General features: G+C 55.4%; 1 protein-coding gene across 1 annotated transcript in view; it reads right to left on the bottom strand.

Annotated features, from left to right (window-relative positions):
- GALNT9 (polypeptide N-acetylgalactosaminyltransferase 9) overlaps positions 1 to 26,849 on the bottom strand; it is a 71,194-nt gene that overhangs the window by 33,877 nt on the left and 10,468 nt on the right. The window contains exons 2-3 of the mRNA XM_075534298.1: positions 17,336 to 17,516; positions 259 to 425 (exon numbers count right to left, since the gene is read on the bottom strand). Coding sequence (XP_075390413.1) covers positions 259 to 425; positions 17,336 to 17,516 — 348 coding nt within the window. The remainder of the gene's footprint in view (positions 1 to 258; positions 426 to 17,335; positions 17,517 to 26,849) is intronic.

Here is a 26,849-nt window from a genome sequence, read left to right as displayed (position 1 = left end):
TGCAGGCCAGCACCAACGTGACCTGTCTGGAAAACGGGGTGGGGCGCTGAGTCTGGGGCCTAAGCAGTGGAGCCCCACATATTCCAGAGAAGGGCTGCCCCGGGGACTTCCCTTGTGGTCATCTTCATGGAAGCTGACCGCCTGGCCTTTCTCAGAGCAGACTGGAACCTCCCCCATGTGACTAGGAGCCGAATGGTGCCCCCCTCCCAGAGATGGCCTGAAACCCAGTGTCCAGCGCCGGCCCCCGGCCCCCCTCACCATTGTCACTGTTGTCATCGACCAGGATGACCTCCTTGAGGAGCTGGGATGGGGTGTGGTTGACCACACTGTGCACTGACCGCAGGATGACCGAGAGGGCTTCGTTGACGAAGATGAAGACCACAGAGATCTGGGGCAGGCTCTCATGGTAGGACATGTGTCTGCACCTGGAAGCAGGTGGAATCAGGTCAGGCTGAGACATAAGGGGATATAGGAGTACCTGGAGGAGGCCTCCAGGGCCAGATATGCACTCCCCGCTCCGCCTCACAGAAGGAGGAGTGATCGAGAGAGGGGGTAGAATGGAGAGGGGCACTCATCTGCAAGCTCCCCTTCCCTGCCCGGCTGCAGCCAGGACGGAGGGGGTGAGGGGTCCCAGCGCCTTGGGCTCTGAGAAGCAATTCCCTGAGGCTTTGGGCATGCCAGTGAGAGAGGCAAGGCTTGAGACCCCTCCCTGCCCGCCATGCCCTCATCCTGGCCACCTGGCCATCAAGGCCTCAGCAGCCACTCCACCATCACCCAGGGCTGCAAGCTGGAAGAGGGTGTCCACTAGAGGGGGGTGCTGCTCATGAGACAAGGAAGGGGCCTGAAATCTGAGGGAGAAGCCTACGAGATGGAGGAAGGTTCTGTGAGGCAGAAAGGGGTCCCGAAGATGATGTGGGGATCCACAAAGCAGAGGAAGGCCCACGCACAAAGGAGTTGCCCGCACGATGGAGCACCTACTCCTGCACATGGCGTTACTCTGGGGCCTGGGTAATAAGTAGACATAAGTGGCCAGGGCTGTGATGCGGGTGACAGGCTCAGACGGGCTTTGGGGGACTGCTATAGTGGGGGTGCATCCCCAAGGAGGGGACACCTGAGTTGGGACACCTGAGTTGGGTAGTGCTGGATCAGAGCAAGTGCCAGCATGGCAGGGGGGCAGGGGCCAGCAGGGTCCATGCCCACCCACCTCTGTGATGACCCCAGCAGAGAGAGCATCACGGGGAGTGGCCGGCAGCCTGGACTGCTTCCTGATCTTGGAATTCTCATGAGTCTGGGGAGCTCAGAGGAAACTGAGTCGGCACTATCTCAGGAGGGCACCCTTCACACCACACACACGCCTCCTGGTTGAGATGAGAGCTCCAGGTCACTGGCTCTTCCATTGCCAAATATCAGTTGCCTTTAACTACTGGCCTCGGCGACACCTACGGATCTACCGTCCCAAAGGCGTGATTCCTGCAGCTCAGGGTTGATCTTTCTTGTTCAATAGTTTTATCAGGGGCTCACACAACTCTTATCACAATCCATACACATATCAATTGTGTAAAGCACATTTGTACACTCATTGCCCTCATCATTCTCAAAACATTTGCTCTCCACCCAAGCCCCTGGCATCAGGTCCTCAGTTTCCCCTCTCTCCCTGCTCCCCCTCCTCATGAACCTTTGATAATTTATAAATTATCATTTTGTCATATCTCACCCTATCCGATGTCTCCCTTCACCCACTCCTCTGTTGTCTGTCCCCCAGGGAGGAGGTCACATGTAGATCCTTGTAATTGGTTCCCTCTTTCCAACCCACCCTCCCTCCACCCTCCCAGTATCGCCACTCATACCATTAGTCCTGAAGGGGTCATCTGGCCTGGATTCCCTGTGTTTCCTGTTCCTATCTGTACCAGTCTTACATCCTCTGGTCTAGCCAGATTTGTAAGTTAGAATTGGGATCATGATAGTGGGGTAGGAGGAAGCATTTAGGAACTAGAGGAAAGTTGTATGTTTCATTGTTGCTACATCGCACCCTGACTGGCTCGTCTCCTCCCTCACACCCCTCTGCAAGGGGATATCCAGTGGTCTACAAATGGGCTTTGGGTCTCTACTCCGCACTATCCCCCTCATTCACAATGTTAAGACTTTTTGTTCTGATGGTGCCTGCTACCTGATCCCTTCGACACCTCGTGATCACACAGGCTGGTGTGCTTCTTCCATGTGGGCTTTGTTGCTTCTGAGCTAGATGGCTGCTTGTTCACCTTCAAGCCTTTAAGACCCCAGACACTATCTCTTTTGATAGCCGGGCACCATCAGCTTTCTTCGTCACATTTGCTTAGGCACTCGGGGTTGGTCTTGTGGTCCATGGATGGACACAAAGCTTCTAGTCTGCAGGCCACTGGGATGGGGGGATGTGGGGAGTAGGATGACACCCCAGGGGCTAGCGGGGCACTGGACCTTCTAGATAAGCTCCCAGCTTCGCAGTCAACCTGGAACAAGGTTGGGAATGGAAAAGGCTTCCCACATTGGCTCCCACATAAAGGTGGTTTGTTGTGTTTGGGGCTTGGATATGCGAGACATCTAGAGGCTTGTCTGATTCAGGTCTGGCTTGATCAGGACTCAGAGCACATCAGCAGCAGGCATGCCTCTCTTCCTTCTCTTCTTAGCTCCGTGCTGCAGAGAAAGTGTTAGTCCCAAATTCCCTCCCTTCACCCCATGCCAAGTCCAGGAGGAACACGCCTCCAGTCTAGGACACACCTCTTGATGCAGCATCCTTACTTCTGATTGGATGATGAACCCTTCCATGAACTGCCCATTATGGCCCGGGACAAACTGGATTGGCTTGCATCATGCCTGACTCTGGAACTGTGGGACTGAGGCATCACGGAAACCACAGGACAAGAAATAGAAGCAGTGGGAGTCCAGGGGTCAACAGGTGTCTACCAGGCTGGAGAGTAGCACAGACTGGCTAGATCTGCATTGAACCCAGTGAGAGCTCAGTCCTCACCGCTGGCTGGAGGGGCTGGCCATGCATGTCTGCCAAACTCAGCCAGGGATCTGGACCATCTAAGCCTGCCTGCTCCACACTCTCCCTTCCCAGTGCGTGGACCACCTGGCTGGGCCACCTGGACTGGTGGTGTTGGCAGGTGATCCCTCCTCTGCTTCAACCTGGAAGAAATCCTTCACAAGAAATCATGCCTCACTAAGTCCTTCCCATGAGAACACACCCCGCTGGGTTTCACATCCGTTACAGGGTCCAGTGCTGAGCCAACCTTTCTGTCAGGGCAGCCCATGTTCAAAAGGACTGTGTCCACTGTCATTAGGTGGCCCCACTCACGGCGGCCCTGTAGGACAGGGTCGAGCCGTGGGGCTACTGAGCGTGTAAATCTTTATGGAAGCAGACGGCCTCATTTTCTCCCAAGGAGAGGCTGGTGGGTTGAATCGCCGGCTCTGAAGCTTGCACTGCACCAGCCGGGCTCCCTGCAACATGGACAGATGAGGACCAGGCTGGTCACACAGCGAGCACGCCTGGATCTGGATCAGAGGACAGTCTGTGCTTCACCAATCGGACCAGCCAGACCCAGCATCTTGTGTGAACGCACACGTGCTCCTGCGCAGAGCCTTGGTCCGTGAGTGGAGCAGGCAGAGGCCTGTCCCAGAGTACCCCGGTGGGATGGTGGGGTTTTTTGCCACCCGGTCCTGTGCCATCCCTGTGATGTGCTGCAGTCAGGGAAAACCTTATGCAAAGTGTGGACACACCGTCAGAAGGCTTAACGAAGGGATGCAGCGCATTGTCAGGGACGGTGCTGGAGGGCGGGCGTGGGGTCAGAAAGCACTCGGAGTGTGACTGCGCAGGAGCTGCTTTCTCAAAGCTGAGTCCATCGTGGATCGCAAATGGAGCCCAGCCTGCGGCAGTGGAGTCTTCAGGATGGGCACAACTCAAAATGAGAAGCAGCAGCTGCGAACATCTACCCCTAATTGGAACTTGGCATGTCTGAAGTATGAATCTAAGAAAGCCGAAAGTTGTCAACAATGACACAGAACACACAAAGATCACTATCTGAGGCATCGTGAGCGGAAATGACCTCGTTTTAGCCACTTTGAATCAGGAAATCATAGCTGGGACTAACAATCAGCAGAAGTAGCATTGTGTTCATTGTCAGAAAGGACACGTCAAGATCTCCCTTGAAGTACAATGCCGTGTGTGATGGGATTAGACATACCCACATGCAAGAGGACGCGATTAATACTATTATTCAAATTTATGCACCAACCACAAAAGTTAGCGATGTAGAAATTGAAGAATTCTACCAATGTCTTCAGTCAGAGAATGATCAAATATGCAATCGAGATGTATTGATAATTATTGGCGATTGGAATGCAAATGTTGTGAACAAAGAGGAAGGAACAGAGTTGAGAAATATGGTCTTGGTGACAGAATCACAGCTGGAGATCGCATGATGGCGTTCTGCACGACCACTTAGTTGTGCATAGCAAATATCTGTTCAACAACACTAAAGGTGGCTATAGACATGGACTTCCCCAGATGGATACACACAAGTCAGATGGATGACGTCTGTGGGAACAGACAGTGGAGAAGCTCAAGATCAGCAGCTAGCACCAGGCCAGGGGCTGACTGTGGAACAGACCATCAATTGCTCATATGTAAACAAAGATTGAAGCTGAGGGAAAAATTTTAAAGTCCACCAGAGCCAAAATTGTCCCACCGGAATGTCATGAACATCTCAGGAAGAGAATCGACACATTGGACCCTCATGGCAGAAGGCCTGATGAGCTGTGGGGGGACACCAGACATCATGCATGAAGAAAGCAAAAGCTCATTAAAAAGACAGAAAAGATTAAAGTGCATATCAGAAGAAACTCTGGAATTGCTCTTAATCATAGAGTAGCTACAGCGAATAGAAGAACCAATGAAGCCAAAGAGCTGAACGGAAAATGTCAAAGGGCAGCTCAAGCAGACAAAGCAAAATACTATAATGAAATGTGCAAAGACCTAGAGTTAGGAAACCAAAGAGGAGGAACACACTCAGCATGTCTGAAACTGAAAGAACTCATAAAAAGCATCCACACCTCGAGTTGCCTTATCAAAAGATTCTATGGGCAAAATATTGGACGATGCAGGAAGCATCCAGCGACTATGGAAAGAACACACAGAGTTGCTGTACCAAGAGGAACTGGTTGACATTCTGCCATCTCAGGAGGTAGCACATGATCAAAAGTCTGAAGGAAGAAGTTCAAGCTGCACTGAAAGCATCAACCATAAAGGAGCCTCCAGGAACTGATGGACCACCCACTGAAATGTGTCCGAACACTGGGGCAGCGCTGGAAGCACTCCCTTGTCTGTGACAGGGCACTTGGAAGACAGCCACTTCGCCACCTGACCAGAAGAGATCCATATTTGTACCCATTTCAAAGACAGGTGACCCAACAGAATGCTCAAATTATAGAATGATATTATATCACATGCTGCTGAAATTTTGCTGAAGATCATCTGACAACAGCGCAGCAGTGCATTGACAGGGAGCTGCCAGATTCAGAAGAGGACATGGAACAAGGGACAGCATCCATGGTGGATGTCACATGGATCTTGGCTAAGAACACCAGGAAGATGTGTACTTGTGCTTTAGTGGCTGTGCCAAGGCATCTGACTGTGTGGACCATACACGGTGGATGGCCTTGAGAAGCATGGGATGCCACACATTTCCTTGTGCTCACACAGACCTTGTGTATGAATCAAAGGACAGAGGTGTGGACAGAATAAGGGAGCGCTGCAGTTTAAAATCAGAAAATGTGTGCTCCAGGATTGTAGCCTCTCACCGTATTTACTCAATCTGTATGATAAGCAAATAATCCAAGAATCTAGGTTGTAGGAAGAAGAAGCCAGCATCAGGGTTTGGGGGAGACTTATTAATAACTAGTGATATGCAGATAATAAACCTTGCTTGCTGCAATGAGGAGGGAGGACTTGAAGCACTTGATGAAGATCAAAGGCTGCAGCCTTCCACGTGGATTACAATTCAGTGCGAAGACAGCGATCGGTGGATGATATAAAATAATTATGATTTATAATTTATCAAGGGGTCACCAGGGGGGAGGGGAAAAAAGAGGCGCTGATACCAAGGGCTCAATAGAAAGTAAATGTCTAGAAAAGAATGATGGCAACACATGTATAAATATGCCTCATACAATTGATGTATGGATTGTTATAAGCACTGTAAGAGCCCCCAATAAGAGGAGATGCGTCAGTCAGGGTGCGATGTAGTACCGATGAAGAACACAGCTTTCCTCCAGTTCCTAAATGCTTCCTCCTCCCAGCTACCATGATCCGAATTCTACCTTGCTAGTCTGGATAGAGCAGAGGTTGTACACTGATGCATATAGGAGCTGGAGGCACAGGGAATACAGGGTGGATGATACCTTCAGGACCAGGGGTATCAGGGGCCATACTGGGAGAGTAGAGAGTGAGTGGGTTGGAAAGGGGGAACCGATTACAAGGATCTACATGTGACCTCCTCCCTGGGAGACGGACAACAGAAAAGTGGGTGAAGGGAGACGTCGGACAGGGCAAGATATGACAAAATAATAATTTATAAATTATCAAGGGCTCATCAGGGAGGGGAGAGCGGGGAGGGAGGGGGGAAAAAAAGAGGACCTGATGCCAGGGGCTTAAGTGGAGAACAAATGCTTTGAAAATGATGAGGGCAAAGAATGTACAGATGTGCTTTATACAACTGATGTATGTATATGTATGGATTGTGATAAGAGTTGTTCGAGTCCCTAACAAAATGTTAAAAGGAGCCCCCAATAAAATGATCTTTTAATAAAAAATAAAATATATAAAGAAGACCAAAATCATCACCACTGGGCCAGTAGATGACATCATGATAAGTGGTGAAAGGATGGCAGCTACCCAGGACTTCATTGTGCTTGAACCCCAGTCGATGCTTAGGGAAGCAGCAGTCACGGACTCAAAAGACCGGTTGCCTTAGGTCGATCTGAGGCACAAGACCTCTTCAGTGTGCTGAAAAGGTGGATGTTGCTTTGAGGCCTAAGGTGGGCTTGTCCCAAGCCATGGTGTTTTCAGTTGCTTCATGTGGCTGTGGAAATTGGACACCGAATAAGGAAGGCCAAAGGAGAGCCGAGGCCTTTGAGTTGTGGTACTGGTGAAGAATAACGAAAACACCACAAACTGCCAAAAGAGACAAGCCTTTCTTGTGAGGAGTAAGTTCCCCTGGAGGCAGGGGTGGTGCGATGTTGTCTTGCTTGCTTTGGCCATGTTGTCAGGAGAGTCAGTCCCTGGAGAACCTATCCTGCCGGGCAAAGCAGAGGGCAGTGGAAAGAGGAAGCCCTCAGAGAGATGCACTGCCACTGAGCGGCAAGAATGGGCTCAGGTGGCATTTCACTCAGTGGTGCGCTGGATGCCTACTGGTGAGAACGGACTCAGTGGCACCTGACAACAACGACAAACAAGCGAACAGAGATGAGAAAGACTAAGAAACACCGCGAAAGAAGAAGAGCCAAAAGAGAGGCACATCCTTTGGATTCAGGTTCTTGGACCTTGGTGGGGGAGGTGGCTACCCAGACCCACGGGGCTCTCCCAGGGGTGTCCAGCTCGCAGACACCGAAACAAGGAGCTGGCAGAGGGAGAAAGCCTCCCCTTGGCGGGCGAGCTCGGAATTCAGGCTGTGACTCCGCTGTGGGGGGTGGGGGGGCCCTTCTGCTCTGCCAGGTGGGGTCACTGCGAGTTAGAATCACCTGTAGCACACAAACAACTGGAAGGTTTGTGGCAGCCCTTCCATCGAGCAAGCAAGACCAGCGGCACCGTTTTCTCAACAGCCGTTGCTGGGCAGTCACCATCACAGCCTGTGCTCCGGGGAGCCAAAGCGTGTGCGTGAACCACTATGTGGCAGTGTCTGCTGTACGGTGATGGTCTGGGACTGAACTCGTATTGTCCCCTGCACGTGACTGTGGGGCTTTCCTGGGGAGGTGCCATCAGGTAGCAAGATCGTACCACAGTCTGGGGGGGCCTGGTCCCTTTGGATAGTGTCTTCTTAGGGACCAACTGCACCCTCCCAAAGGGGGAGGCAGAGCCAAGGCATGGGGAAAGGCAGGCACCTTGTGTAGCAACGCCTGGGGCTGCCAGACGCTGGGCGAGAGGGGCAGGAAGGGCTGCTCGAGGGCCAGAGGGAGCTGGGCCCTGCCTGCCTGGCGCCACCAGGAAAAGCTGCGCTGGATGAGGAGTCACAGCTAACGCAGCCACAGCCTACCATCGATCGGGCATCTGTGGGCGGGCCTGCAGGATCAGGACATCTCCATATCACCTTTCTTTCCCAAGGGGCCGTGTCCTGTCTGACTTTCTATTAGGACTCGTTTAGCAAATTACACTCATCACAGACACTTGTAGTTCACCAATTGTTGGCTAAGTTAGAAATAGTGCCGCTTATAGGCCAAAATTTTGACCAGAGCTAATTTGCCAAAAAAAAAAATCTATTTTACATATAATAGAACTCCTTTGAGTTTTTATAAAATTATTTGTATTGGACAGTGAGCGGGAAGAAAGGGAGATACATCAAGCGTACGTAAGGTCTGAAGATGAGTGAAACAATACAAATCTTTGTACCTAAAGCCTGATTTAAGAAAAAGAGTTACTGTGGAAGCATCTGGACCGGGAAGGGGTGGCAGTTGTATAGTGTGCTGAACACAGTGTCCCTGAACTGCACACAGAAGCTGACTGAAACACAAGATGTCCTGGTACCTACCTTTCACCACCATGAAAAGGGTGAAGATATCCTCACATAGCCCACTGTCCAGTGTGTGTGTGTGTGTGTGTGTGTGTGTGTGTGCGTGTGCGTGCGCAGCCAACCCCACCTCCGCCACGGTCGGTCGCTGTTCCCCTGAGCCATGACTCCCACACCTTTCTTTGTCCTGTTGCAGGCAGGCTCGCATGCCCAGCACCGTGGCACGCTCCTGAAGTGGGTGGGAAAGGTACCGAAACCCAGGGGCCCTCAAGTCAACTCCTAGGACAGCTGTGCTTCGGCGGGGGGGTTGTCTTCCACGGCTGGTTTCTAGAAGTTGGCTGATGGGGTGGAGACTCGGGGCAACGTCTGTTGTTGTTAAGTGTTGACAGGTCGGTTCTGTGTACAACAGAACAAACCATCGCCCGCTCCCACGCTGTCCATGCCGGCGTGCTGTGTTGGGTCCATTGCTGCAGCCGTTGTGTCAGTCCATCTTGTCCAGGGTTTTCGTCTTTCCCCTGGCTCTCCACTTCACGAAGCATGGCGTCCTTCTCCAGGAACGGGTCTCTCCGATCACCTGTCCAAAGAACACGAGGCAAAGTGCCACCATCCTTGCCTCTGTGCTCAGCGCCTTCTAGCACTGCTTCTTCCAAGACCCGTGTGGTTCTTTTTCTGGCCGTCCATGGTGCTCCCGGCTTCTCCACCAGCACCACAACTCATGCGCATCGGTTCTTCTTCAGAGCTTCTCCGACGATTGCCCTTGTGGTCAGCTGCCTTCGCACGGCCCCTGACTTCTACTGACCTGACGTGTCACAGAATCAAACGAGGGGGCTTTAGAAAGTTCCTTGGAAGATCCCATTCTCTGGTCCTTCTGTTTCCCCGTGAGCTTTCTGACGCCCCTGATGTGTTTGCTCCTCTGGAAGCCCATCCCAAACCCAGAGCCACTGCCATCGAGTCGATGTGGCCTCGCAGCAAGCCTGCAGGGCAGCGCTGGACTGCCCGCCGTGCTCCCGAGGCTGGAACCTCCTGGCAGCAGATGGCCTCATCTCTCTCTGGTGGGGGGGCTGGTGGGTCCGACCTGCTGACATTGGGGTCAGCACTTTACAGGCTTGACCTCTTTGTCGCCAGAGCTCCTCCTCAGCATTCTCGGCCAGCACGAGTTGAGTGTACTATTTCCTCCTCGGGCACCGAGTCTTTGTCCAGTTCCCACCTCCATACGAGGTGACGGGATGCCCACGCCTTCGGCCGGTGCCCCTTCGGCCTCGAGGTGCTATCTTGTCTCTTCGAAACGTCAGTGAGGTCTTTGTGCACCAGATGCGCCCGATGCTCCTTGGTCGAAAACCTGCCCATCTTTCTTTGGTTTCTTTCTCACATTTTCCTGTGACCTCGGCAAAAGTTTACAGAGAAAATTGGTCTTCCGCGCAGCAATTTGTACATACGCTGATGGGTGGCCCTGACCGCAGTCCCCAGCACGTCACAGCCCTCCCCCGCCTTCCTCCCTGGCCCCCGGCTCCCTTCTCCCCACCCCTGGGTAGACTGCCTTCCCAAGAGCCTCCCTGGTGTGATCGGCCCCTTGTAGCCTGGCCTGATGGCTGTTTGGCCAAAAGTTGAGCTCAGGGGTTGTCATTTGATTTCTTGCCTGCTGCTCCCATGGGTGCCGATCGTGACTCGTAAGTGAAAAAGGAGCCTGACAATTTTGTGGTCGAGTCAGCAGCCTGGCAGGTGCCCAGGACGCTGCAAACAGCTGTGATTTCTTGTGCTGCCCTGTGGTGCTTGGCTGTGTGAACACAGCGTTCTCCTGTGGTGGGCACTCCGGCCAGTCCCACCTCGTGCCTGCTTCCTGCTGTCCAGGCCGCATTGTTTCAATGTGCCATCTTGACCCCTCCCTCCCCAGCCCTGGCATCCAGCCTGGCTCCCACACGCCTCCTCTGAGAGGAAGTGGCCTCCCAGAAGGGAGCAGAGAGCCAGCCAAGGGCTCCAGGTGGGCTGAGGAAGCAAAAGCCAGCCTAGAATGGCTCAGTGTAAGTAGAACCACAGGGTTCTTCCCCAGGCTTCTGTCGGGCGGGAACATAACCAAATTTATGGTGTTTGGGAAGAATGAAGGATCAACAAGAGCGCATGGAGATGTTGGGGGCAGGGCAGGCTGGGACAGATGTGAGGGGAGGCTGGGGACAGGAAGGGTCCCACGTGGCACTGGGGACAGCCCCATCCAAGCGCCCAGCCACGATCAGTCTCAGCTGCCAGATGCTCAAGTAAAGAAACCCCCAACAGCTCCCCCCAACAGCTCCAGCCCGGCCTGCCAGCCCCCAGCGGAGAGGCCCTGGCCTACCCTCTTCCTAGCTAAGGCCCAGACAGCCCTGCAGAGAGCAGCCAGTGCCCTCTGGGTCCAGTTCTGACCCTCAGCACCCACAAGCACTTAAAATCCTCCCAATGCTACTGGATCCCAGGAGATCTACTAGCAGCAGGACTGACTGGGACAGGCACACTTCCCAAAGTTCAGCCTCTCTGTGTTTCCCACGGACACGGGTGTCCAGTGCCATGCCAGGCATGTCCTCAGAGCTGCCTGCAGACCGGCTGAGCAACTACAAGCATAGGTCAGCCTGGCAGGCGTGTGGAGGAGACTGTTGAGCTGGGACGTGAACACAGGCAGGGAGGTCAACTAGGCCGTCCATGCTCCACACGGAGCCAGAGAGAAACAGAGCAGCCCTGCCCACAGACTGGTTTCTGAGAGGATGTCTAAAGCCACAGAGACCAGGAGCAGGGGAGGTCCCTTGACTTCCAAGGTCATGGTTAGAATGCACAGCTGGTGTGTCCCCACTGCCCTGGGGGAAGTGACACTTGTGGAGGTTTATGGGGCGCCATTGGGACAGAGAAGAAGCATGTCTTCGTGATGACGGGACGCACACAGATTTCCTGTGTAGGACACCAGCCTTGGCCGACTGGGCCTTTGAGGCCGTAGCCCATGCTCCTGCGAGGGGCAGGAGCAGAGATGCCTGGAGGCCTCACCGTGAGGGCATCTGCCTGGCATGGCCTCAGTGCTTGGAAGACAGCATCTGCCCTGTGTGGGACACACTCTCGCAAACAGCAGGTGAGCTGGGATCTGGAATGAGCAAGGCCGGAGCCAGCTCTGGGCTTCCTGCCGGCGGGAGCAATGTAGGGGAAGGCAAGATGCTGGGGAGCGAGCACAGAGGCTCCCTGGTAGGGGAGGACCCTGGTCTCCTGCTCTGGGTCCTGCCTGCCTCACTGGGTCCAGCCCTTATCCTCACACAAGCAGTAGGACACTCCAGGACTCACCCATGTACACACACAGACATGCGCACACTTACATACATGCGGGACACACAATACACACAGGGACACATGCACACACTCATTCTAAAGTAAGCACATAAATATACACACATGTACACACACACTCATGAACAGACACATAAGCACACAAGTGGACACATGCATGAGCCCACAACACACACACATACACATAAACACACCCATCTACTTGTATGCATAAACAGACACACGGACATAACCACAGGCACAAACTTACACCAGCACACAATCACGTATGTGCACACATATGAACATATGGACACACTCCTCCATGCATTGCTCAAGCTACACATGTGCACACACATAAACATTAACACGTACATGAGTGTGTAACCCCTGCACACACATATACACAACACGTATGCAAGCAATGTGCACACACATGAACATGAACACGTTCATGAGTGTGTAACCCCTGCACACACATACATAACATGCGTGCAAGCAATGTGCACATGCATGAACATTAACACGTACATGAGCATGTAACCTCTGCACACATATATACATAGCATGTATGCAAGCAAGGTGCACACGTGTGCACACAGAGTCTCTGGAGAAAGCTCTCCCCAGACTGTGACCCAGCGGCCCAGGAGGAGCTCACCTTGGCAGTTTCACGTTCACGCGCTGGAGGCCCATAGAGGCCTGGGCGGGGGGGGGGGGCCTCAAACACCAGCCCACAGCCCAGACCCAGAGGGGACTCACCAGAGGCCACTCCCACCTCTCAAGTTCAGTGCTGGGACGGACGGGTGGGAAAGGGCCAGCTCTGGAGAATGGTGGGAGGTGGCTTTGCAGGCTGGCCTCTACCCTACCTACAGAGAGGCAGGAAGGCATCTATTCCATGGAAGAAGCCATGTGGCACGGAGTGTGTGTGCCTGGTGACCACCTTGTGTCGCCCTCCTCATGGGGACACTTGCCCCCACATCTCCGGCCTACACAGGGCGGGTGAGGGGATAACCAGGCACAGGGTACCTGCCTCCACCTCCCTGCACACACCCACCGTCCACTAAATCCATGCTCATTAGAGCTGACAGCCAAGCTGTTGGCAGCTCAAACAATTAATATGCATGAAGACTCTGCAAACACGTAACTGGGGGAAATTACTGGTGAGGATGTAGGCTGCTTCTGGGAGAAGGTCATTCATTTTGATGATCCTGTTTAATTTGGATTTGCCAGTCTTACTCTCTCATCCCATGGGCCAGTCTTAATAATCAAGATCGATGTTATGTGCTTTGTGGCATAATTAAAGCCGCTGCTTAATTAGAAAAGCTATCTACTTCTAGACAAAGGGAAATCAATAATGCATCTGATAGGAAGGGGGGCTCTTGCAGGGGAGGGGATGGAGCTGCCCACCAGTAGGGCACATATGCTCACATGTGTATATGCACATACACATACACGTGCTCATAGGCACACATGTACATGCACGCATACATGTGCGTATGTGTGCACATCACACAGGCACACACTCGCATACATGTGCTCACAGGCACACTCACATGCACACACACGTGTTCACAGGCACACACACACTCTCTCTCTCTTACTTCCACTTTTCAGCCCCTCAAGGCAACGACTCCCCTCAGACTGGGTTTGGTCTCACCACTCAGCCATCAGGGCAGGATGGTCAGTATCATGGGGATCAAAGCAAAGTCTGTCTCCAAGGACCGTGGACACCTGGTGCCCACAGAGTCCATACAGCACAGAGGTGCCCAGGTGCCTGTGACCCGCAGGGGTGGGGTCTCACTGTCTTGGCCATTTCTCCTGGCACCCCACTTCTGTGACATGGGCCTGCCCACAGGGTTTGCGTGGCTCCTGCTGTCGGGAGGCAAGCCCCCCCCCCCCCCGCCGCCCCCTGTCCTCAGCACGGCGCCTAGCGAGGAAGGTGTGTGTGAAGAGGGGGCGGTGGCAGAGGGAGAAGGAGCTGCTAGTTCTAGAAGCTCCCAGGAGAGGGAAAGTGGGGCAGGACTGGTCCACATCAGAGGAGAAAGCTGTAGCTTTCCATTGTCCACCCCCACCCCCACCGCGAACCCATCTCCCAGGAGAAGCTGCCTCTTCAGCAGCTTGTCCTTCAGAACGGCTGTGCCAGTGCTCTCCCGTGGCTGCGTTTCTCTGAGCTGCCTGGGCTGAAATCCCACCCCTGCCACCCACTCAGTGTGCCCTCAATCCAGAGACTTACCCTCCCTTCCCCCACGTCCTCGCTGAAAGGCGAAAGACGGGGTGTGGACAGCCCTGTCCTCTGAGGCTGGTGGTGAGGTTCAGGTGAGCTAATAACTGCACCTGGCCTGCAGGGAGCCCTCTGCAACACTTCCTAAAGCAGGGATTCTGTGGGAGAGGTGCCCATGGAAACCTGCTGGTTGCTCTGTCCTCTGCCCCCAGCTCAGGAGCCATGAGCTTCTCAGCCTGAGTCCTTTGCAGAAAGCTGTCCCCGCGTAAATAACGGCTGCCCTGTGGTTAGCAGCCCAACTGGTAACCCACTAGGCTACCCGGGCTCCTTATGACACAGACGGGGAAAGGCCTCCTTTTGATCTCAGCTTATTTCCCATAGAGTGTGTGTGCGTGCATGTGTGTGTGTGTGTGTGCGTGTGTGTGTGAGAGAGAGAGAGAGACCCGAGCCACCTCAGGTCCTTTGTGGGAAGAATGGTGTGTAAATAATTAAATAAACCCACACTCACGAAATCGGGGAGCAAAGAGCTGTGGCTGTGTCCAGTCAGAGTGTCTGTGAAGCCCTGGTTGCTCCCCAACAAGCACTCTTCTCAGCACAGCCGCCTACTTAAAAGCTCGCCCTGGTCGGAAGATCCTGGATCGAAGCAGGAAAACCACGAGATGACCAGGCCCTGTGGTCTGGAAGCGGCCAGTGGATGACCAGGCCCCTTGGACTGGTAGTGACCAGTAGAGCCCTGAGATGACTGGCTCTTTGTCACCCTCAGGCTTGGGAGGAACTCACCCCATGGCTCAATTTTCAGCCAAGCAATGCACAGTGCTGAAAGGGGAACCGAAACACTGAAAGGTACGTACTTTTTAGAGCACCTTCCTAACGCCACGGACCCTTTCATACAGTTCCTCACATTGTGGTGACCCCCAACCATGAAATTACTTTTGTTGCTATTTCATCACTATAATTTTGCTACTGCTATGAATCGGGCGACCCCTGTGAAAGGGTCGTTCGACCCCCAAAGGGTCGTGACCCACAGGTTGAGAAGCACTGCCTTAGAACAAGTGGCCACGCAAGATCCAAAGGCATCCGCTGCCCAGGGAGCAGCTCAGAGGGCAGGAAGGGGCAGGCGAGGAGGATGAGGGGACACAGGAAGCCCAGGGAAGAAGTGGGACGCATGATGCTACCTTGTGGGGCTGCAACCAATGCACAAACTAAACGTGTCTGAGTTACTGAGTGGAACACTGCTCTGCTCTGTAAACATCTCCTGACTTGCAGCAAGAGTTTGGAAACAGAAAAGGTTCGCCCTGGTGTTCCCTGTCTTATCGTGAGAGCGACCGACAGGGCGGGGCTCCTCTGTCAGCGCCAACTCTGGCAGACAGAGGTTTCTGAAAGTGGGGCGGAACCACACCCCAACACGGACTGCTGGCTGAACCGGCAAAACCCCCAGCCAGGCCCCTGAAAGTCGGGCCTGGGGCTAGGGTTGTGCTGGGTGCAGCCAATGGGTCAGGTAAGCTTCTACTCGCTTAGCTTTAAGAAGCAGAAAACCTGATTCTAATTTCTCTTTTAAAAATTATATGCATATATATATAAACCAGAGCCATATATACATATATGTACATACGTATACATATATATCTCTAAAACAGAGTTATATATATAACAGAGCCATAACTGTGAGAGTAGCACAGGCAGGGTTGGGCAGTGTTTTATTCTTTGTTTAAAATCATACTTTCTTACTGTAAATCCGCTAAGGGTCGTGTTTGGTTCTGTCGTGCACAGAGTCCCTGCAGCCACACCCTAGTTCTAAGGCTCACTCTGACTGAACGGTTTTAGGTCTCAGCCGATCTTCAGAGACCAGGATTCGGCCCAAAGTGGTGGCAAGGTCTCTGACAAGGGGTTAGTCCCAGCAAGGGACTAAATTTGTCACTCATCTGAGTAGCCACCTTCCATGAACCGGAATGCACTGGATGGCATTGAGAATGTTGAATGAAGGAGCCAGGTAGTGCTGTGGGTTGGGCATGGGGCTGCTAACTTCAAGGTCAGCTGTTCAAACCCAATAGCCGCTTCACAGGAGAAAGATGAGGCTTTCAGTTCTACTCTGTCCTGTAGGGTCACTGTCTATCAGAATGGACCCGATGGCAGTGAGTTTGGTTTGGTAGGATGACGAACAGTACTTGAAGCTCTTACTGATCACGATCAAAAGACTGCAGCCGGAGTGCGGATTAGACCTTAACATGAACCGGAGTCCTGTCAGCTGCACCAACAAACACCACCAGGGGAAACAGAGACAACGCCGAGATTGTCGGACTTCATTCTGCGTGCACCACCACCAAGCCCCGTGCGAGCAGCAGCCAAGACCACACGACGGGTGCACTGGGCACACTGCTGCACCAGCCTCCTTAAAGTGTTAGGGGGCAACGATGTCACTTTGAGGACGAAGGCGGCCCTGACGGGAGCCAGGGTGCTTTCAGTCGCCTGATACACCCGTGAACGGTGGACCATGAATGAGAAAAAGAGAGCATTGAATATGCCACGGGCTGCCAAGAACGAGGAGATCTGTGTGAGCGTGCAGCCAGCCGGCTCTTTGCAGGCAAGGATGACGAGACTCTCACCTACTTTGGGCATGTGATCAAGAGGGGCCCGTCCCCCGAGAAGGACAGCATCGCGCTTGGCAGAGCAGACAGTCGGCAGCAAAGAGAAGAAGGTAAGCTGGCCGGGGGTTGCCACGGACGACAGGCCCCAGCATAGCCATCGTGAGGATGGCGCAGCACCGGGCGGCGTTCTGCGGTTCATGGGTCACTGAGAGTCAAGCCGACACAACGGCAGCTCACAGCAGGATGCGGGCGCCCATGCCTGCAGCAGAGCGGTGGAAACCCGTGGGAAACAACAACGACTCTCACGTGGCTGGGTTGGCGGGTTAGTGCAACACTGAGAACCTCCGTCAGCCAGGCTCACCCGCAGCCTGCCAGCGGCTCTTCCCGGAAAGGAACGTCTCACCCTGCAGCTGACCACACTCAAGGAGCAGAGAAGCAGAGGCTGGCCCTCGTGGGGGTCCTTGTGGCAGTGCCCCTGAAGCCCGCTGGTGTGTACTCACTTCTTGGGCCGGTAGTCGGGGATGCTCCTGTCCAGGGAGATGCGGTCGCTGAGCTGGGCATTGTAGCCGTACTCCTCGTACTTGCCCTCCACCTCCTGGCTGTCCTCTCGCAGCGTGGCAGCCAGGCCCCCCTGGCCCAGGCCGCCCGGCCCCTCCACCAGGCCGATGGGCTTGGCAAGGCCTGGCAGGAAACGAGAGAAAGGAGAGCAGGTCAGGCGGGTCCCAGGGCCACCAGCGGCCTCCCAAGACTCCTCAGCCTCTGCAGCTGGCTCACGGCCTCCTCTGTGTCTGACTGCACAAACAGGCCACTTCCCTTCCATCTTACAGATGGAGGCAGCTGGTCCTCACCTGCCCGCTCCAATCAGCACCCCACAAACCCAACCCTTTGATCAGCTCCAGTGGGCAGGGGCGGGCGGTATCAGCTGCTCCAGTTCACCTCCCAGCCCCCTCTCAGACAGTATTTGTTCTGTTGTGGCCCATGGGGCTGGTTTTGGAAGCCCACCGCCAGGCCTTGCTTCCTGGTTTATTCCATTCTAGAAATCTGCACAGCATCACAGCACCCCCACTCAGCCCCCAAGAACAGAGGGGCAGTGGCTGGGAATGAAGCCCACCTGTCCCCCACCGTGTGAAGGCCAGATGTCTGTCCCTGAGCCAGCCCTACCCCCGAGAGCACTGGCCTTCCCTTTCAGACATCCCCGAAATGCAACACCCAGGAAATACCCAAATATCCAAGGGGAGCTTCTGCTCCTGCAATGCCCACTCCCTCCTCAGGGCCCCACAAGGAGAGCCCGGCACAGGTCCACAGGACTCCTGCTCTAGGGCAGTGGAGGGAAAGATCGAGCTAAGTGCTACCGCTGGGCAGCAGGCCTTCCATCCATGCTCAGATCGTGGAGTTTACTAGGAAAATAACAGATTACAACTCAAGGGCAGGGGTGTTCAAGATGCAGTTCTTCCACAGAAGAGCCTCCTCCTCAGCCCTGCTGCAGGCCTGGTGGCCTGTGTTACAACGCTCTTCTTGTGCTCAGCCTCTCAGCCCTGGGGTCCCCGGCTTCTGTCTGCCAGGGCACCCACTCCACCAGTGAGTCTGGTCCAAAGGGGCTGAGCTCTATGCTCACGGGTCAGGAAACCTAGCCCCTCCCCACTAGGTGCCTGGAGGTGACACAGCAGGCTCTCCCTACTCAGCTTTCTCCTGCCCTGGCCAGGAAGCGCCCTGCCTGGTGCTGGTGCACTGCCTCCACAGCCACTTCTGTGCTATCGCTGTTGGCCCAGCTCCATCTCCTGGATCAAGAAGAGGCAGCGCAGCTCGAGCCCGGCTCTTCTTTCTTTTTGATAATCATTTTATTGGGGGCTCTTACAACTCTTGTTACAATTCACTCATCAATTGTATCCGACATATGTATACATATATTCCATCCTTTTCTAGATATTTACTTTCCATTGAGCCCTTGGGATGAGCTCTTTTTTCCCTTTCCTCCTCCCAACCCTCGTGGCCCTGTAGATTGTTAATTATTTTCAAATCTTTTGCCGACCGCTGTCTCCCTTCCCCTCTGGTCTTGATGGCACTAGGATCCCCCTTTCCACCTCCCGGTGGCTCACAAATAAACCCCATCCCCATGTTAGGATTCCCCATATCTTTCGAGGGGTCCTACGTCAGAAGAGCGATGTGTGCACTCTCCGTTAGTAGCAGGCTAGCTAGTCCCCGTGTGGGCACACAAACACCACCTGCTTGCATAACGCTGCCTAGTCATTAAGGAGCCTGTCAGGTAAGCTGGGTGCGCACTGGGAGGCCAATGGCGCTCACCTGTGGGAGAAAGACGAAGCTGTCTGCGCTCACCAAGATGTAGTCTCAGAAACCCTAGCAGGGCCGCCAGGAGTCAGAGCCAGCTCCACAGAGGGTGAAGTGTAGCACCTGGCCCTCTACTGGCCCAAGGGCACCAAGCTCCCAGCACATTGACTCTAGTTCCATCTTTAGCGAGCAAAGCCCCAAACCGATGGCCAGCGCACCGATCTGACGCGTAGCAGATGAACCCAGATGGGGGTCCTGAGACTGCCCGTCTCTGTGGGGGCAGACAGCCTCAACTTCGTCCTGCGGAGCAGCCGGCGGTTTTGAATGTCCAACCATGGGGTCAGCAGCCCCCAGCCCCACCCCTGGGCGCACACTGTGCTGGCGTTTACGTTGGGTTGAAAGGACACCCTCAGTGAACGACGGGACATGAGGTGGGACGCCAATGGCCCCACTCCTTGTTTCTGTCTCACGTCGCACACGACATGAACGCCCTGTGTCACAGGCCTGTGACACACGTGCCTCTCCCATGTTTACCCATCTGTGAGCAGATGCAGACCCTCCAGGGCGGGATCCCTGGGCAGGGGTGTGGGGCTCCAGGTGGCTTCTCAGCGGGTGCTGGGTCACTTGTCTCTGGGCCTAGAGACTCTCGGGCACTGTGTGCTCGGCCTCGGCCCTGGTGGCCGGGCAGCGCGTCTGCCCTGTGAGACGGACAGGGAGACCCTAGGCTGGCTCTCCTCCTGTGAGCCCCCCATCTGCGGCAGAACAGGTTTCTGGGTTTGCTTCTCTTCATTCCATTCCACACACAAGCCGAGCTCCGAGTCATGTCGTGGATTTCCAGCACGAGAATGTCTCCCCTCCTCCTCCATCTCAGCCCGTCTACTCCCTAGGGCCACCCTGGTGGTGGCCTTTGTGACTTTGAAACAAACGCCGCCAGCAATATTTCTGCAAGTAGTTACCAGCCTCCCTCCTGGCGCTGGTGAGCTGAGGTGCTCCCCTCCCCAGGCACTGCCGGGCCTGGAGGCTCCACCTGCACTTCCTCTGGGACCCTCGTGGCCCACATCTTGCTCAGGGCTGGCCTTCCACGGGGCTGGTGAGCAGCCTGATTCTGAATCGAAGCCCGAGCTGGTGTGTTCTGAACTACAACTGACCTTGGGGCTGGTGAAGCCCCGTGGGGAAGTTGTGGGCTCTTGTGTGACCAACACTCGCTGCATGGATGGATCTGACACTTTGGCCTTGGCCAGAAGGCACCAGAGATGTCCATGTCCCAGGCCTAAGGGCCTGGAAACTGAGAACCCCACATTGTTGAGCGAGCAAACTGTGGCAGAGGGAGAAGCCGAAGGGAGAGTCAGAGTGTTGGAGGGGTCCAGCCTCCCCCTGCTGGGGGAGGGGAGGCACAGGGGAAGAGGCAACTCAAGATATGGTCAGCGGCCAGAAGCAAAAGCCAGCTGGCCACAAAGCCTACATACACGTAGAAAGAGCCCCTGCTCACAGAGACCAAGCCCACATGGAAGTGGAGAGAGCCCCCCACCTCTTAGCCTGCTCTGAGCCAACTCTGACTCAGGCCCCGCAGGACAGAAGAGAATGCCCAGTGGGTTCTAGGCCTGTCTCTTTACCGAAGCCCGCCGCCCCATCTTTCTCCTGTCGGGTCGAAGCAGTGACCTTTTTCCATGAACGGTGGTGTTCCTCAACACTGCGCCCCTGGGACCTTCCAACAGAGCTGAAACCAACCCCCCTACAGCTGTCGAGTGGGTTCCGACTCACAGTGACCGGGGCCCAGAGGAAACAGACTGCAAACAGACCTCCCCGTCGTCCTTCCTGAGCAGCAGGCCAAAGACCTGTCTACCCTTGTGGACAAACAGATCTGTGTTGGAGGAAGTGCGGTCAGAAGGCCCCTTAGAATCGAGGATGGTGAGACCTGGTCTCACGTACTGTGGACATATTCTCAGGTGGGACCAGACCCTGGAGAAAGACGTCATGCTGGGGAGAGCAGAGTCCAAGAGAAAGAGGAAACTTCTGGGCCCAGCGGATGGACACAAGGCCTGCACCAGGGCAGCGACTGACCCCACTGCACCTGACATCCACAGAGACGGTCGGGCAGCCCAGCCCCCAAGAGCCTCGACCAGTTTCCTCCCTGTGGGCTGTGGAAAGGCAGTGATGAATGAACAAGTGGGAATGAAGCCTGAGGCAGACAGGGACTGTGGCTTCTGGCCTGGTCAGATGGGGCTGCACCAAGCCCTGCCCTTGTTGGCAGTCTGGGCATGGAGGTGGGGCAGCTTCACAACAAACAGCCTCCTTTTGAGAAGACTATGGGGCCTCCTGGGGCCCCGCAGAGTATCAGGGCAGAGCTGTGCCCCTGGGGCTCTGGCAGGGGGGCTCTGGCAGCCCACCACCAGGCCTCTCTTCTGAGGGACCTGGGGGCAGACAGGAACAGCCCGCCTTTCTGTGGGCATCCAAGTGTGGGAATCACTTCACTGACAAGGCATCCCTCCCTTGGATCAGGGCCATCACGTCATGTCTGAGAACACCAGGCCTGATCCACCCTGAGCCTCTGACAGGGCAGCCCGGGGCAGGACGGGGCTGCTCTTCTAGAACTCTCCCATGGAGCTGGTAATGTGGCGGCCTGGAGAGTGCTATCAGGGCCCACAGTGTCTCCTGAGCAAGGCCCTCCAGGCGCAGGGAAGGTGGGAAGAAGATTCGGGAACGGGGGTTGGGGGGTGGGCAGGGAGGGTGTCAGACAGGGCAGTTGTAAGGAGTGCAGGAAGCTGAACATGGCAGGTATGGTCCTCCTGAGTGGCCCTGGGGACCCTGGCTCTCGTCCGGCCCAGCTCCCCTCTTCTTCCACAGAGCCCTTTCCAAAGATCCCACTGGGAAACAAGGGCAAGTCTGCAGCGCTCAGAGGCCCTGCTGCACTACACAGCCTGGACCTTCCCTGCCTGTGTGGCCCAGGCTGCGGGGGGCGGGGGAGGGGGGGCGGCGGGAGCCAGACAGACCCTCTAGCAGGTGCCTGGGAGCCTGCTCTACCCCAGCTGCCACAAGCTCCAGCTTCCCACATGTCTGTGTGTGGTGCCTACACCCCTGAGAACCAGGTGTGGGAGGCCCCCAGACCTGCTCCACCAGCTGCCCAAGCCAAGTCAAGCATGGAGTGACCCCTCTAACACTGAGCAAGCTCAGGCTTAGCAGGTCCCCACGAGCCCACGGCCCAAAGCCAGGCTCCCTCTTCCCCAGTCTCCATCCCCCAGAGACTGAGTGGGTGCTGTCGGCAAGGAAGCTGCTGACCCCATGGAGAACAGCCGGAGAAGATACACCGAGGCCCTCAGAAGGAGAAGGCTTGTCACTGTGCACACATGACCAGCCAAGACAAAGGCTAGGACACGGTATTGGGTGACACAGAGGGTCAGCGATCGTGAGGGAGACCCCTCACGATATGGGACACACGCACTGACCACGGCCCAGATGCCAACAACCTGAGGACTTGCGTGGCCGGAGCCACTCCTGAGCACCCGGCTCTCAGGCTGCTGAGAAAGGACACTATGTAAGTAAATAGTGTGCTGGCTGAATACTACATTAATTAATTTAATTATTTCCTATTATCATCATCATTTCATACAAGACCATTTTATTGTTTGTTAAAATGTGGAGAAAAAAAGAAACTAAAAAAATAAAATGTGGGAAGGATGTACTATCAAAAAGCATTCCCATCTACACACACACACTGTCCATGGAGGGTCCACCCTCACCGCCCCTGTCCAAGGAGGGTCCACCCCCACCCCTGTCCATGGAGGGTCCACCCCCACCGCCCCCATCCATGGAGGGTCCACCCACACCGCCCCCGTCCATGGAGGGTCCACCCACACCGCCCCTGTCCATGGAGGGTCCACCCCACTGCCCCCATCCATGGAGGGTCCACCCCCACCGCCCCATCCATGGAGGGTCCACCCCCACACTGTCCATGGAGGGTCCACCCCACCACCCCGTCCATGGAGGGTCCACCCACACCGCCCCTGTCCATGGAGGGTCCACCCCCACCGCCCCCGTCCATGGAGGGTCCACCCCCACCGCCCCCATCCATGGAGGGTCCACCCCCACACTGTCCATGGAGGGTCCACCCCCACCACCCCTGTCCATGGAGGGTCCACCCCCACTGTCCCTGTCCATGGAGGGTCCACCCCCACCGCCCCATCCATGGAGGGCCCACCCACACCGCCCCTGTCCATGGAGGGTCCACCCCCACACTGTCCATGGAGGGTCCACCCCCACCGCCCCGTCATGGAGGGTCCACCCCCACTGTCCCTGTCCATGGAGGGTCCACCCCACCGCCCCTGTCCATGGAGGGTCCACCCCCACTGTCCCTGTCCATGGAGGGTTCACCCCCACCGCCCCTGTCCAAGGAGGGTCCACCCACACCATCCCTGTCCAAGGAGGGTCCACCCCCAACCCCTGTCCATGGAGGGTTCACTCCCACTGTCCCTGTTCAAGGAGGGTCCACCCCCACCCCTGTCCATGGAGGGCCCACCCACACCGCCCCGTCCATGGAGGGCCCACCCACACCGCCCTGTCCATGGAGGGTCTCTCAGGGACATCGCCACCTCCCGAAACTCCCTGCGAATGGTATTGGAGCGCTGTCTCTGGAGGGAGAGGGGCTGCCTGACTCTTCTGAGAGAAGCCACCTCACTGGTGCCAGGCTGCACCCATCACTCCCTCCTCGCGGAAAATTCATCATCGTTTCTGTAATTGGGAGAGATCGCTCACTTATGTGAAAGGCTGCCTAATGCCCACAGTAATTCTGCTTTTATGGAATAATCATTTGAAGTTCTTTCCTGTGACCTGAGGGAACGCACTTTTCTAATTACACGAGCTCGTTTGGAAGACATCACAGTGCAGACTGCGCTATCTGAGCGGGGGGTGTGGGGAGGCTCTCACGAAGGGCATGCACACACGCCGATAAGGGGGTGCAGGCCATCCCCACTCTGTGAAGAGCTGGTTGTGCTGTGGATAGGCACGGGACGCCAACCTCAAGGTCGGCAGCTCAGAGAGTTTGCTCTCCCTCATACAGATGGACAGACAATCTTGGGAGCCCAGCTCTTCCAAATTCCTAGGAGAAGGCAGTAGCAGAGGCTTCTATTCTGAAGTTTCAGGGGCGAATGCAGCCTTTGGTGAACATTCCCAGGGGCTGCACTGTGCTGTGCTTGGCAGGAGAGGCTACGTTGGGACAGCAGCAGGCTCCCCGTGAGTGACTAAGTGCCAGCAGCTCGGCCAAAGGCTGGGGTTTGCAGCTCCCAGCGGCCCTTGGAAGAAAAGCCCCCAGAGAGGGACCTGGGGGCCCCCTGCCCCCAGGAAGCAAAGGGGAGAATGAGTGCAAGCAGAAGCAACGCTGTGATGGTGACCGTAGTGACCAGACAGCACAGGGCACAGCTGCCTGTAAGTGTCCCAGACTGTGACCATTCGGGAGGGGGCGAAGTGGGGGGTCACTGAAATGAGGGGAGCCAGGCTGCCTTCACAGCAGAGGAGGCTGGCTGTGCCTGGGGGCCAGAGCCCTGGGCGGGATCCCCTGGCTGAGGAGAGCCATCCCACCCTTGGCCAGCCCCTCTCAGCACATGGGACCTCCACGCGTGGGCAGCTGCGATGCTGCATCTTGGAAGGAAGTGTGGCTCTCCAACTCTCCATTTCTCTGAGTCGGTGATTTCCATCTGTCATGCTACGCCAGCCAATATCCCAGGAAGGAGGCAGCCCAGACGCAGGGGCTGCCGATCACAAGCTAATCGGAGCCAAGGAGGGGAAGTGGAGGTGGGAAGCTCCCAGGAACGTGGGGGCTGTCCTGGCAGCAGAGCCCAGCATCAGCACGACTGGCTGTTCTCTGAAGCGGAGGGGGCAGGGCCCGGTTAACCCTCTCAGATGGGAGATGAGGCTCCTCAGCCCAAGCCCCACCTTCCCATGCTGGACTGGCACATGCCCACCCTGGGGCCACGAGGCCACAGATGGGGGGGGGGCAGACCAATGAGCTTTCCCCACAAGGGAACAGCTAGGTTTGTCCTGCCAACCAGGCCCTCCTTGGAGGTGACATGTTCAACAACACCTACTTCTACAAAGCAATAAACGATGAGCCACCAGGTGAAGCTAAGGTGGCGCAGTGGTTACACGCTGGGAGGTTCAAATCTACCAGCCGCTCCTCAGCAGAAAGGTGAGGCTGCTGCTTCCGTAAAGATATGCAACCTCAGACGCTCACGTCTGTCTAACTGTCCAGACTTAGAAGCAGGTCCCCAGCAGCCCTGCCGGCCGAAAGAGCCCCTTTCCTTTCTCCTAGCAAGCAAACAGGGAAACCTCTGACAGGATGACAAAGGTCACTGACCCGAAAGGGAAGGGGAAATGGACATCTGCAGAGCTGGAGCTGCTTTCATCCCACCAAGTGTCCTGCGCCCCAGGCTGGAGTGTCTCTGGGAGGAGATCAAAGGCACCTGTAGGAAGAGGCGGGGCCCTGGGCGAGAGTGAGCCCCTGGTAGAATCCTGAACCACGTTCCGTTCTGACCAGGCAGGAGGGACCTCGGCCTTGAATGTGGACTAGGCTGACAGCATTCCCAGGAAGTGGGAAGCACAAGCACAAGTTGTCACCAGGGAAAAGTGCCTTCAGTCAAACCCTCACCGATGCCGGCAGACCGAGGCCTTGAGCAGCACACCACTGGCTGTAACAAGAAAACAAGGCAGAGCGGGGCAGGGAGGGGGTCTGTTTGCTGGAGGCTGGGGCTTCAGCCTGTCAGCCTGTCCAGGGCCCCAGGAGCACTACCAGGCTCACAACTCCTCACCTGTCTGGGTTGGCCACTGGACCCACCCCACAGTCGAGATACTACCTCTCAGATGGTGAGTCCATTGTGTGTCTGTGCCCATGGAGGAAAAGAGGAGTGGACAGCAGCCGGCAGAAGACCCTGCCAGTTCCCTGTCGCTCCTTCTCTCCACCCAACGTAACACGCCTGACTGCTGATGCTGGTGATTACAGCGAGGAGAGAACAAGAAAGACCCTCTCCCCACGTTCCACTTTTCTCCACTCTCTCCAAATACAAGAACTAATTTCACGATAGACAAGTCTTTGAAGATTCCAAGTGGACCCGAGCTAATAACATAGCCAAAGGACTGACCACCCACCACCAGAAGCTGGGAAACAGTATTTTGCAGGACATGGTGATACCTGTAAAATACACCCTCGCTGAGACTCACACAGCATTGGATAAATCTTCACACCTCATACTTGTGTTCAACTAGTATGAATATTTATGGGGCCAAAGCAGGGAAGATTAAGAGGGACTGAGAATCTCTGGCAAAATGGATTTCCTGGCCCTTCTGTCACTGTGTAAAGTGAACGGTGTAGTGTGTGTGCGTGTGTGTGAAGAGAAAGAAAGCGTGAACAAGATCCTGTGTGTGCCTGCTCCTCATGGTAATGAATGCCACCTGCGCTAAGTGGCATGTGGTCTCCATGGCTGCCACCTTATGAGGTTGCTGCAGGGCAACATGGCCGAAGTCTCTGCCCCCTCTGCCCCCCAAGAGTCCTCTGATGGCAGGCATGTCCCAGGGCTCTCTAGCAGGCTCAGCTCCTTGCCCAAACACTGATTGGCATAGACTGGGACACATATCCTGTGTTTCAAGATCCCCATTCTATGTTCAGCCTTCCATATTCCATGTTATGATGGTCTATGTTCTGAGCTCCATGTCCCACATTCCATGCTTTGTGTTCCATATTCC

Source organism: Tenrec ecaudatus, chromosome 16, assembly GCF_050624435.1.
Source record: "Tenrec ecaudatus isolate mTenEca1 chromosome 16, mTenEca1.hap1, whole genome shotgun sequence".
NCBI classification, from domain to species: Eukaryota; Metazoa; Chordata; class Mammalia; order Afrosoricida; family Tenrecidae; genus Tenrec; species Tenrec ecaudatus.
The sequence above is the reverse complement of the archived record's forward strand: the minus strand, read 5'-3'. Positions and strand labels throughout refer to the sequence as shown.